Genomic DNA, 14,512 nt, shown 5'->3' with positions numbered 1-14,512 from the left:
GAGCAGGCCCTATATGCTGCTGATTGACTGCTGTGCCGTGTGCATAAAGAAAAAAGTGTTCCTGTTTAATATACTTCTTGCCTGAGACTGAAATCTATCAGGAAGAAGAAGAAAGAGACTCTCAAGCAGGGATTTCTCCCCTTATCCTGGGGACTGCAAGAGATGGAGGCGCAGTCACCGTGAGTACGAGTCAGATTATACCCCAGAAGCCTGTCCTGACATCCCCTAACATTATGCGGGAGACTCAGGGCTACTGTTTATCAGCAAGTATGCACCACACCACTCCAAGTAACCAGCATAGCTTTCCCAGTACTAGACCACATCTGCGATTGGGGGGGGGGGGGACATGGTAACAAGTAATTTAAATATATTTTGCTTACCCTGTAAAAGAGGTCTATTATATTTACCTCATAGACACAGGGAGAGCAAAACAAAAAAAACAGCAGAGATGTACTGTAGATAAGGTGGGGTAAAAAAGTGTTTGAAGCCATGGAAGGGTGACAAAGCTTGTCCTATGACATAAATTGTTAGTCCAAATAAAAAAGGTATCACCTAATACTGAAGAACTCATTAATTCTGCAGTATCGCAACTGGACTAACACGGCTATTTCTGTTGTATATGTGTGTGCATATATATGTGTGTGTGTTAAGCGTTGCCAAATGTATACAACAAAAGACAAAGATACCCAATGCTACATCCAATGTGACAAAATACATAGTTAAATACTTAAATGTTAGTATCTCCTGAGTAAGGGTCATTTAGGTAAACCCTTTGGCCAAAGCGTTATACGCCTGCAGCCACTTCACGGCATGACCAGTATGCAGGTCCTAACACTACCAGTGAGAATTCGCATTTACCTCTGCAGTGGAGGGAGAGTGGCCTCAGGGGACCTGTCCTGCACAGGTACATGGAAAAACCTGCTACTTAAAAAGTGGGGTGGGGTGAGCTTAAACCCTGGGAGAAGGGGCCACGAACCTCCAAGCAACTGATACCAGTTGAAAATTAATAAACACACAATTCTAGCAAGCTCTAACAGCAGAACCCACCACATATACTGTATATATATATATATATATATATATACTGTCCCGGCTAAGCCCATTCTAAAGCTTGCTGGGAGCATAGCGGGCTAGCCACGGGTCTGTTCTCCGTTTAAAAACGGAGTTTCCCGCGCGGCGGCCGCTTCAATAGATAAGCGCTAATGGCGCTTACTATTGAAAGCTCCCAAGGCGCGTGAAAACCGTCCGGGTTTCGGCCGAAAACAGCCCGCGCTATTTGTAAACTGCGGGGGCAGCCGCATTAGAGTCAGCCCGGCCGCTACTGTATACTGTATATATATATTTTTTTTTGTGGTTGTCAAAAGGAGTGCTGAGCATGCCCAAATGTACACAATAAAAGACAAAAATACCCAATGCTTCATCCAATGTGACAAAACACATAGTTAAATACTTCAGTGTTAGTATTCGTATTTATCTCATAAGCTAAATTTCTGATTACTTAGAATTAAATTTGAGTAATTTAGCCAATTCAATTTCTTCAGATATTCATACTGAACAAATAAGCCTCCCGCTACAGTTTAGTTAGGACTAGAAATGTACCAAATGTTCGCAAAAGTTAAACAATTTGGTACAACATTCAGTTTTTATGCCTCGCAAAAATTGTAAAACAATGGCAAACGTTCTGTTAAAGGTGTGCAGGGTCAAATGTGCAAAATCACATGACCAATATACAGGTCAGGGCCACCAACAGGGGGGGACAGTCGGCATAAGTGTACCGGGCCCGGCGGCTGCTCTCCCCAGCTGCTGCGGTCCCCCTCTGCCTTGCCGGGCCTTTCTCCCGCCAGAAGCTGAGCTTGACTTCTGGTTAGGCCTAGCTTCCGGCGTGCACCGGTGGGAGAGAGGCAAGGCCTAGCAGAGAAGGAGGCCTAGGAGAGAGGCCTAGCAGCAGCAGGGGAGAGTCAGGGCACCAGAGGCCTCAAACTACCACAAAGGTAGGTGTGTGTTGTATTTTGTATTGTGTGTGTGTTTATGTGGTATTGTATTTTGTGTGTGGGGGGGGAGGGGGGTATTGTTTTGTATTTTGGGGATGGGTATTGTATTTTGGTTGGGGGGTAGTATTGTATTTTGTGTGGGAGGGGGGTATTGTATGGGTATCGGGGGAAGTGTGTGTGTGTGTGGAGGGGGGAATGAGTGTGAGGGGGGGCATAATTGAGTGATAGCAGAGGGGGGAGAGTGTGAGATGAGAGAGGGGGTGGAAGAGGGATGTGGGGGAGTGAGTGAAGAAGAGAGGGGGTAAGAGTGAGAGACACAGGGGGAAGATAAATACATGGGAGAGGGGATAGAGGAAGGGGCCTGCAAGGAGGTGTGAGAGGGGGAGGGGTCGAGAGCGCGCATGAGGTGTGAAAGGGGGGGGCTTACAAGGCCACCAACATGGCGGGGGTCCCCCGGTCAAAACTCTAGTCCTGGGCCCCGGGAAATCTGTCTGTGACCCCAGAAATTCTTAATTTGTGTGAGATTTAGAAAAATAGGACAAAAGGCTATATTTTGCCAACTTAAATGTGACCAGTTTGCATATCTCTAGTCAGTAAAACTCTAGAAACAAAGCAAAAGCATGTGCTAGAAAGAAAGCACAACTTCTTTTAGAGTGGTGAAATTGGCAATCAGTAGCTTCTCAGAATACTCAGAATACTCCAAAGCATTCAGCTCATGTTTTCTAAGCGCTGCAAGGCACCATGATAAGGCTGCGGCCCCGCTAGCGCTGACCGCGCTCATGCTTGAGAGTGGTGACGTCACCAGCTCTCCAAGCATGAGCACCGGGTGTCCTTGCTATTTCGCAAGCTTGAGTGAGCGTGCGTGCACGAGCGCTCGCACACCGCATGAGCGGGGACTTGCCCATATACATTTATGTAACTAAAAGCAGCAAGCACCGCACGCTCAGCGCCAGCGGGGCAGCAGCCTAAAAATCATAAAGCAACTTGCATCCCATTCAAATTAAATGGGCCCTACCCGGCTTAGCATTGCTCAGTGTTGCTCAGTATTTTTGTCTCTTTCAGCTCTGAAAGGGTAAGCAATACATTGCATTCAATCACTATTCCTTTACACTAAAAGCTTACCTATAACCTATAAGCATACCCGTCTTCTAAACTCTATTTATTTACAGCAGGCATAAGCTTATAAGGGTCCATGTTAAAATGGACAAGAAGCAAAAGGTGACACTGTGTGCTCATTTGAATGTCCTTACCCAGAGTCCCTGGCTACAGTGGCAGCACTGTATGCTAACAGATAATGGGGAAAGGTAGGGTTGCAGACCTGTCTGAGATATGTCAATGTGCTCACAAGTGGTATTTCTATTTGATAAACTCTATCAAACTCTTCCAGCTGACAAACCAAATGATGCAAAAACATGCTTGGTTTTCCATGCACCGTCTCTGTCCCTTGCATCCATTACAGCCCTGTCTGTTTATTTACCTTTTTTTCTGCCCCTGTGTTATTTCTTCTGACTCTCCAGACGTGGCCAGATAGCTCTTACCTTCTCTGAAGCCGCTGTGGCTCAGGGGAAGGTACATCTGGCCACATCTCTACCTCATCTTTTATTATATTGTTATCTTGTTTTTCTCATCTGCCAGTTCCTCAGGTCCAACCTCCTCCATTCTTAGATGGTGTAGCAGTGTTTCCCCCACCCTCTGGGAGATTTCCCCGGCTATCAGGTGTGTACAGTGGTGCTAAGTACCTGTTGGCTCACAGTAGATCTGAGATACCGCCGATGTTGTTGTGGAAACAGGACAGCCTTTAGGGGTGACAGCTGGTTCTTTCTCACATTGGTGTCAGCGCCTCCATCTACCGCAGGTTCCAGTAGTTCTGGAAGCAGTCCCTGCGGAAGAACTCTCTCTCTTCCTCCCCCAGACAGACTGCAAGCCCAGGCAGAAGTATATTGTCATAAACCAGAACACTTTATTCTCTGCAGCATACAGCATACACTGGATACACAGCTTACTCTCTAACACTGGTCTCCAGCCTCCGGATGGTCATTGGACTCACACCCCCAGCCATGGGCACCAAGGGCGGTCCTAACTCTTCCTCTACTCCCTAGTGGAGAAGAGGGTAAGGTTCTCACTCCCCCTCCCCAAGGGGAGGGGATAGTAGGTGCCAGAGCCCTGCACACCTCTCTTGTGAGACCAGTCTCTCTCAGGGGAGAGACACAACAGAAACAATTTAGGTGTGCAGCCCCTTAAGTACCGAGGGGGAGGGTCCACGGTCTGAGCCCCTTATGGGGCAGAACACAGGCCTTAGCCCGCCTCCCCCCTTGTCACTCAAGGGAGCTGCTAGCTGGTGGGGAAAACCCTGGATTGGGCTTAACACTGCCTGCACTGTACCAGGATTTACATGTCAGGCAGTGTAGATTAGTAGCCAAGCCAGGCATGGCTACACTGTTTATCTCTGTGGTTTTTTTCCATTTGTGTGGAACTTAGAGAAATGTTTGTCAATCAGCATTGCATGACGTGATGAAGAGAGAACCCGCGAAAGCTCGTCCGATAATATAAATTCTTAGTTCAAATTAAAAAATGTATCACTTACTGTAATACCAAAGTTCTCATTTGTGGAGGTGCAAATATAGTTACAAGTCCTTCCCTTATATTCCAGGAAGGAGATGGAAGACTTTGGTCCCTCATCTAAGAGACTTCAAAACTGAAGGACAAAAACTGCCAGAGGAAGTGCTTTCGCAGCTGCAATCAATATCTGAAAGTACAATTGAGCAGGAGAAAAGCACAGATCAGACAGACAAGGCACTGTAGAGCTGTTGTATTCGGATTACTGCGTCTTTTAGTATTATATGATATAGTGTGTTTCCTTACTTTGGTTTATGGTTAGCCTGCACTTCCAATCACTGTGCAGCTAATCCTTTATAAGAGGACACCGCAAGATACGAATGCATATCTTTAGTGTAATACAGCATTATAAACAGAGATTGAAGTATGATGGGAGGGCATGTACGTGTATATAATGGGCAGGGCCGCCAACAGATTTTCGGGGCCCAGGACTAGAGTTTCTCCCCTTCTCCATGCCACCTCTTTTATTCCCCCCTCTCATGTTTTCCCCTCACTCTTCCCCCCTCTCTTCCTCATTCACTCTCCACCCCACCACTCTCACTCCCCCACACAAAATACAATGCCACCCTCCCCACACAAATAAATACAATATCCCCTGACCACACTAAATAAATACAATATCGCCCCAACACAAAATAAATACAATATCCCCTGCCCACACAAAATAAATACAATATCCCCTCCTGACACAAAATAAATACAATATCGCCCCAACACAAAATAAATACAATATTCCCTGCCCACACAAAATAAATACAATATTCCCTACCCACACAAAATAAATACAATATCCCCTGCCCACACAAAATAAATACAATATTCCCTGCCCACACAAAATAAATACAATATCCCCTGCCCACACAAAATAAATACAATATCCCCTGCCCACACAAAATAAATACAATATCCCCTCCTGACACAAAATAAATATAGTACTCCCCCACACAAAATAAATACAGTACAATATCCCCTGCCCACACAAAATAAATACAATATTCCCTGCCCACACAAAATAAATACAATATCCCCTGCCCACACAAAATAAATACAATATCCCCTGCCCACACAAAATAAATACAATATCCCCTCCTGACACAAAATAAATACAATATCGCCCCAACACAAAATAAATACAATATTCTCTGCCCACACAAAATAAATACAATATTCCCTACCCACACAAAATAAATACAATATCCCCTGCCCACACAAAATAAATACAATATTCCCTGCCCACACAAAATAAATACAATATCCCCTGCCCACACAAAATAAATACAATATCCCCTCCTGACACAAAATAAATATAATACTCCCCCACACAAAATAAATACAGTACAATATCCCCTGCCCACACAAAATAAATACAATATTCCCTGCCCACACAAAATAAATACAATATCCCCTGCCCACACAAAATAAATACAATATCCCCTGCCCACACAAAATAAATACAATATCCCCTCCTGACACAAAATAAATATAATACTCCCCCACACAAAATAAATACAGTACAATATCCCCTGCCCACACAAAATAAATACAATATCCCCTCCCCGCACAAAATAAATACAACATACCCTCCTGACACAAAATAAATATAATACTCCCCCACACAAAATAAATACAGTACAATATCCCCTGCCCACACAAAATAAATACAATATCCCCTCTCCACACACAATAAATACAATATCCCCTCCCCACACAAAATAAATACAATACCCACCTCCCTCCACAAAATAAACACAATACCCCCGCCCGACACAAAATATACAACACCCCCTCTCCACACAAAATAAATACAATATCCCCTCCCCACACAAAATAAATACAATATCCCCGCCCACACAAAATACATATAATACCCCCCAACACAAAATACATATAATACCCCTCTCCCCACACAAAATAAATGCGAAACCCCCGCCCGACACAAAATATACAACATCCCCTCCCCACACAAAATATACAACATCCCCTCCCCACATAAAATAAATACAATATCCCCCCCCAACACACAAAATAAATACAATATCCCCGCCCAACACAATACTTATTTATTTATAAAATGTTTTAATAGGAAGTAATATAACAAGTGCACACCACAATAAATAAATAAATCAAAATACTTGCAAAGACCGGTGCTCCTGGTTCAGGGATATCTGCCTGAACAATCCAGTATTGAGGAAAGTAGACTGATCCAGGGCAACTTCGGATTTCTTTAGAAAAATGTATTCAGCACAAAAAACACAATGTTTCCTCCCTCCTAGGGGACTTTATCAAGTGACTGGCTTGCAGAGACTACAAAAATGTCCAGTATAAATAGTCAAAAACCCAGGTGAAAACACTTAAAACACCAACTACCCCCCACTAATCACATGATGGTCAGCATCTTGATACTCCATGCGGTATGCTCCATCCGGTCCAGAATGAATTCATTTTGAAAGAACTTAAACTGGTGGTGGCTGTGAGAGTCTCCGGTAGATTGTTACAGTTTTGGGGTGCACGGTAAGAGAAGGAGGAACGGCCGGATACTTTGTTGAACCTTGGGACCGCGAACAATTATTTGGAGTCTGATCTCAGATGATAAGTGCTGCATGTGGTAGGGGTGAGGAGCTTGTTCAGGTAGCTGGGTAGCTTGCCCAGAAAGTATTTGAAGGCAAGACAGGAGAGATGAACTTTGCACTTAGACGCAAGTGATGACCAATCTAGTTCTTTGAGCATTTTGCAGTGATGTGTGTTGTAGTTACATTGGAGGACAAAGCAGCATATTGAATTGTAGAGGGTGTCTAGTTTGCTAAGGTGGGTTAGGGGTGCCGAGCCATATACTATGTCCTCATAGTCAATGATCTGCATTAGCATCTGTTGTGCAATGCACTTTCTAACCATCAGACTTAGGCTGAGTCCAGTCTTGGTCCGGGGTGGGAAGGGAGCGGTAATCTCGGGAACACACCAAAAATAAAAAGATATACACTATAATGGTGCAGTATATTAACACAGCATGGGCAATGATGTACTCTTGGCTCTATAGAATTCCTACTTACAACAAGTGGAATAATCAAAGGCAATGGTCTGACTCTGTCAGTATATATAAGAGGCTGGGTCTTCAGCAGGATTGGGGATTCAGGATGAGTAGTGACTCCAAACAGAGATCGTACAGATGGTGTGGACTCAGATCCAAAGAGAATGTGGTGTTCAATAAGTACATAGAGTATGTACACATAAAGGTATCGTGAGACAGTAGAGGGGCTGGTCCCGTATGGAAAGGCTTGCTGTACTATCTTCCTTAGGCTCCCACCTCGTCGCCGGTGGATGGCGTCTGATGTCACTTCCGGTAAACGGGTGACGACATCCGGTTGGGAGCGGGGAAGGCAGATACCAGCAGATCAGCAGGGGCTCAGCAACACCTCAGACGTCTTCACTCAGGGGGCAGCTGCAGCAGACTGGTGAAAATAGCTCAACGCGTTTCGCTGTTCATTGACAGCTTCCTCAGGAGAGAATTAAAGACCCTTGTGTGTGTATACCAATTTATAGCATGGATAATTTAAATCAATTAAAAAACGTCAATTATTGACATATACAATTTGACAATTTGACATATAAAATTAACACACAGGTTGCCGAAAAACGGCACATAACTCTGTGGTCCAAAAAGGCTAATAAAATACAAAGAACAATTTATTAAAAATTACTGAACAATAAATATAAAAATAAGTACATTTTAAAAAATATTTATCATAGGACATATGAACTTATGAGAAAAACTCATCAGACACAAAAAAAGTCCATACAGACTTCAGCCGTGCAGAGGCGCGCAGAGGCTGAGGGAAAGCGGGTGTTTTCCCTGGCCTTAGACCGCGCGCTGTCCGGGTGCGTGTCGGGGGGGGGCTGTGACGTCACGGAGCTGGTACGCCCTCATTGGGCGTACCGCTCACGTGACCGGCTCTGCGCTCCGGCGAGCTCAGAAACGTAACATTTGTTAAGACACGCTTCCGCAAGCGTGCGGAAGCGTGCGCGAGCCCCTGCTAAAGCCGCTCTCATTGCGGCTGCAGGGGCTCACTGCCGAGCAGCAGCACGGCTCAGCACGGGGCGCTGACAATGCCCGAGGCCTTAGGGAGGATTTGTTCCTATAAAGTACACCTAGTTTGGCATAGGTTTTGAATGTCAGGGTATCAATGCGCAAACCAAATGTTAAATGGGAGTCAAACAATATGCCCAGATACTTAAAACTAGTAACAGGGGCTAATATAGTATTAGAGTTGGTTCTGATCTGAAGCTCAATCATTGGTAGCTTTAGAAATGTGGCCTCAGTCCCAAATACCACTGTTATAGTCTTGCCAGTGTTTAAAAACAGTTTGTTTTGGAAAATCCAATTTTCAAGTCTCAAAAAATCAGATTGAAGTTCAAGGTCAGAGAGGGTAGAGCTGTGTGCATAGAAGATTGTGTCATCTGCATACAGTACATGTGTATTGAGGCTCCCTTATAAGCTGTAGGTAGATCATTGATGAAACAGGCGACAGAGAAGCCCAAAGCTACATCCAACATGACAGAAATACACAGTAAAATACTTATATATTCTCTTGAAATAGGGTCATTTAGTTTAACCTTTTGGCCAAAGCGTTGTAAGCTTGCGAGCCACGACAAGGCAGACACCTGTTCGCAAGGCCTAACACTAGCAGATAAAATACTAATATACCTCTATTAGGATTCAAATTCTCATTTACCTCTATTAGGCCCGGGCCATAGATGTTTGGGGAGAGCAGAGGCGCGCTAACGCTGAGGCTCGCCTGCATCAGTTAGCGCGATTGCACGGACTGGCAGGCGAGCCAGCGTGTGCGAAGGTAGCCGGGGGGAGGTGGTTGGAGGTGGGGTCAGTGCGTCGCTGGGCCAATCGCCCGCGACGCACTGACGTCAATGTCACGACGCCGACGTCACGGCGCCGTGACGTTGACGCTGGTGTGCTGCGATTGGAGGGTTTAGGCCGACAGCGCGCTGAAAAACAGCTTGGCGCTCATCTGAAACCTCCAACTCCTGAGCACGCCTGCGGACGCTCGCGTGAGCCCCCTCTCAAGGCATCCTCATTGAGGATGCAGGGGCTCAGCGCGGAGCGTCCACACGCCTCAGCACGGCCTGTCCATCTATGGACACGGCCTTAGGAGGGAGAAAGACCATTGTCTTAGATCATTGATGAACACTGAGAAGAGTAGGTGCCCCATAACAGAGCCTTGCTGGACACCGCAGGTGATATCCAAAGGGTTGGAGTTGGTGCCCGAGATAGACACATGTTGCGATCTACCTGATAGGTAGGAATGAAACCAGTTTAAAGCATGTTTCCCAAATCCAGAGCACTGGAGTTTGTTTCAAAAGCCCTTGCAAAATCTAGGAATATTGCACCAGTGAGTTGTCCCAGTTCCATTCCACACTGGATCTTATTGCAAACTTGTAGGAGGGTAGTTACAATACAATATCCTCCTCCACACTTAAACAATACAAGACCCCTTAAACAAAATACAATTCTACGCACTCACACACACACAGCCCCCCCCCCCCCCCCCCCCACACACTAACTACAAACACACACACTTAGTGGTCTCAGGCCTCTGGTGCCCTGGCTCTCCCACACAGAAGTCAGGCCTGGCCTCTGGCCATCAGACCCAGGACACTTGTCCTAGCTCTCCCCTCCTGTCAGCAGCCCTGATAATGGGGTACACAGTTACACTTTTGCTCTTTTATTTGCACTTTTTTTTATATATATAAATTACCATGGGCTTGCTTTAAAAATATTTTTTTTTAAAAACCTAATACCTTCCAATTATTTTAAGATAAATATAACAAAACCCCTTTTTAAAGCTGCAGTTCAGTCTTTTTTTTTTTTTAATTTTTTTAATTCAATAGTTTTATGTGGGCAATCTCTAATTACCTAAAGAACTGTATAGCTGCAGGTCAATTCATTCTCCATGTATTGATCGGCGAAATTTGGCGACATCTTTAGATATGGCATATGTTTTTCATCTGCATCTGTCAGTCAGTGGAAGCTCATGAATATTCATGAGCACTCCTGCACTGACATGTGCTAGAGGGAGGACAGGGCTGACAAAGGGGTGTGCCAGGGCTTGTGACAGGACATGAAGGGGTTGTGCCTTAGCAAATGCTTGTTAAAATAGAATACAAGAACATTGGTCTTTCAATGTTGTTGTTTTTAAAACAGAAAATGCTAAAAGTATTTTTTCTTACTACAGAACTGATTTATTTAAAAAAAAACACACATGCAGGATATTGACTGAACTGCAGCTTTAAATTGAGGTTTGCCTTTTAGTTAAACAAAAATTACCACAGGAGTCGTTCTGTACCACTACTTGTTAAAGCAGCAATAGTACATTCCACTGCCTTTCTTTCTCTTGTTTTCTTATTTTTATATGTAAAGAATGTGACAATATATACTTCTACATTCTTACCTAAGCACGCAATCATTTGGTGTTCCTGTTATAAATCTGTAAAAATCCTGAGTGTGTGTCTAACATAATGGCCGCTTTTCAGTTTCACTCAATCTTTGAGTCAATGTAACTCAGCAGATACTGTGTATTCTTATATTACTGAGGTAACAGCTATCATTATAGTTTACATCTCAAACTGCTGGGAACATTGGCATCAAATGATCACAAACAGGACAGTGTTACAATGACCATGCACTGCATGGGAGGTGAGTTAAAACCTGAAATAAAAATCAAAGGATGCTTTGAAACTCATAAAAAATGGCAAAAGAGGTGAAAAAAAGAAAACAGTCAATATTATCTGATACTGCAGAACTGATTTTTTTTTTAAACATATAAGATTTCACATGTTTTGCTGCTTTAATGACACTTCCACATATTAAAAATCAGTCCATATAACATTTGAAGGTTTGTTAACAGACCATGAATTGGCTGTTTTGATTACTATTGTAGCCAAAAAAACTTTTGACTTTGTTGTGGTACTTACAATATAGCTGCTTCCTTAAAGTTGCAATCCTTAGTGCACTAGTGAATAAAGCAAACACTATCTATTTTATGTTACTATATCCCTGTGGTAAATGTAATCCTTTTTCTGCTGTGTTCTCCAGAGATATCTTCTTGAATTTTATTTTTGGCAATCTTAACTCTGTGCCCAGGACTTACTTGAAAACGAGAGGTAACTCTCAATGTATTACTTCCTGGTAAAACATTTTATAAATAAATACAATAAATAAATATACTACTTAAAAAGGCTGCCATTTTCTCGCAGAGGAAGTTACATTTTCCTTGTCTATTGATTAATCAATTCACAATTTTTCCGGGGTTCAGGACAAAGTGTTGGACCTGTGTCCCGGGCAGCTGTGCAGGGGGAGATGGTGCTGATTGTTACCTAGCTGGAGGCGGATATAGCAGGCCCCGCAGTGGGCAGATCGGGCCTCACGGCACACAGAACGGACATGAAAGATGAGCCTGACTTCGTGGGGCCCTAAACTTCCTTAAATCGGTTGGACCTAGCTGGGGAGGGGGTAACGGCAGTTAGGATGGGCCGAGCAGCTTGGGTCCTGTGGCACACGGAGGCCCCGGTGGCTAGGTACAGAAATTGGGCCGAACTTCAGGATGGCCATGATCATGGAGAAGTTACAAAGAAAGGGTTGGGGACTTTGCATATCTATTGCATTTTAGCACTAAATTACTTATTTGATTGGCATCTATGTTCTTCCATATAAAACAGTTCAGTTCTAACATGTGATGGCTTATTAATAATTGTAATTCTGTACAAATAAAATGTCTGCTTATTTTTCTTTTTCCAGTTTAGAGGATACAGTCACCTGGAAAGATAGCTTTGGAAAGTGGAATGTCCCGAAAATCTTTTTCGGGACATAACAGTATCTGATGTCCAAAAGTCTTTTTCTGGACATAACAATATATGATTTCCAAGAAAATCAGTGGACTTTATCGGCAGCTAATGGACTATGAATTACACAAATGTATTTATTATTACAGATGCAGCGGCCGTTATTCGAACACTTCATGCGGTGTATACCTCGGAATACACACGTCATGGCGCGGGATTTCTTCCAACCGTACCGCCTTAAGACGCGAGTGCAGGCGTGTGCAGAAAATGGCATTTTAGTGTTATGGCTTTTAATCACCTTAAATTGAGACAGAAGCACAGTAGCACAGTACTGTACACATTACAATTCATTTCATTGCACACAAAGAAACAGAATCCATGAAATTCAAACAAAGCAACCGCGATAAACACGTGTGCCTGGGGCGATTGGCCGCGTTAATGCGCGTGGAATACAGCAACGCACACGAAAACGGCGCCGTGATTTGTTCAAATAACGTCTGCTGCATCTGTACATGTTCACACTGTTTAAGAAACATCATTATCACAAGTCACAATTCAATTTTATTGCACATATTAATTTTTAAGTGTATAATCACTGAGAATAGTGCTAGGCACCACTTTAAGTGTGATTTGGAAGGTGGAATGAAAAATATTTATGTATTGTTCTTTTTCAAGAATTCCTTATATTATGTTCTTAAAAAAAAAAAAAGAAACAAAACTGGGAAATACATGTTAATAAGAGATAAGACAGTAAGGTGGTGAAAACGTAACATAATTTGAATAAAAATATACAGGGGCGCTCCCAATGACAAATGGAGTATAAAGAACCAATCTGGGTGCAAACTAGCCTATCGCTCCCTACATCCCTCTGCTCATATTATGCAGCAAAACTCAGCAACTTGTTGCATCAGTACTCGTGTGCTTCCATCCTTATTTTTTTGTTCACAACATAATTTGATGTGCCCGTTCATTGGCTCGTTATCTATCCAGTGTGTCCTTATGGTATCAGACCTTGAGGATGAATCCCTAGTTACATGTATCCACTTTTCCATTTCAATGGCATGCCATATTTTAGTTTACCAACATAATCTACAGGGACGAGGATTTGGCTTCTAGAGCAGATCCGTCAAACTCGTTGGAGGACAATTCTTAAATCTGACTGCAAGACTCAGGACGGAGAAAAGAAAGTAGCCTACGGCCTAACTGAGTAGGTGGCATTTTTACCCTGACTAAATCTAACCATCAGTAAAATGTTTACATTTACCACGGTAACAATATTGAGTCATTTATCGCGATAATTATATTTATTGCAATAAATACCCAATAGAAAATCCTAAAAATATGTCATTAAAAACTGTTCCCGGTCATTTATTGTGAAATACTTCTTATAAAAATGCATTTCATTCAGCATAAATGTAAAGAAAAAAAACAAATACATTTTAGTATATTTTAATTTTACGAAATGAAACATTTTTAAATTCAAATTATTTTACAATAAATAAATTACAACCTCACTACAGTCCCTTTTTTTTCTTCTTCCCTATGCACATCATTAGTCCCCCTCTCCTGCACACATTTAAGGGGCATGTGGGAGCTGAGGGTTAATGGGCAGGGGTGGTGGGGGTTAAAATCCATGGGAAGGATGGGGTTAAGAGGCGTGGAGGAGGTTAGGAAGCTTGGGGAGGACGAGGTCAAGGGGCATGATGGAGGAGGGGGTTAATGCGGGGGAGGGTTAAGAGGTTTGGAGGAAGAAGGGTTAAGGGGAGAAGGGTGTAAAGGAGCATTGGAGAGGAGGGATTTAATGGGGTGGTTGGTTTAAGAGCCTTGGGGAGGTGGGAGTTAAGGGGAATGAGGAGGAGGGGTTAGGGGGCATGTGGGTGGTAGGAGATAAGGGGGCGAGATTAACAGGAGGAGGATTGAAGCTGCAGCCTCTCAGTCGTGCAGCTTCCAGCTCCCCTCCTCTCTCTCTGCCAGCTCTTCCCCCATTCCTTTCTCTCTTGCCAGACCGAGAGCTGAACGGGCTGCATGACAAACAGGCCTGTTCTAGAAGCTTGTGT

At 43.5% G+C, this 14,512-nt stretch overlaps 1 protein-coding gene across 1 annotated transcript in view; it reads left to right on the top strand.

Moving 5' to 3' along the window:
* The window catches only part of TRPV1 (transient receptor potential cation channel subfamily V member 1), a 165,772-nt gene extending 153,423 nt beyond the window's left edge, over positions 1–12,349 (top strand). Inside the window, exon 15 of the mRNA XM_075594144.1 lies at positions 4,642–12,349. Coding sequence (XP_075450259.1) covers positions 4,642–4,793 — 152 coding nt within the window. The 3' untranslated portion in view covers positions 4,794–12,349. The remainder of the gene's footprint in view (positions 1–4,641) is intronic.
* The last annotated feature ends 2,163 nt before the right edge of the window (positions 12,350–14,512 follow it).

This window comes from Ascaphus truei, chromosome 3 (genome assembly GCF_040206685.1).
Source record: "Ascaphus truei isolate aAscTru1 chromosome 3, aAscTru1.hap1, whole genome shotgun sequence".
NCBI lineage: Eukaryota > Metazoa > Chordata > Amphibia > Anura > Ascaphidae > Ascaphus > Ascaphus truei.
The sequence above is the reverse complement of the archived record's forward strand: the minus strand, read 5'-3'. Positions and strand labels throughout refer to the sequence as shown.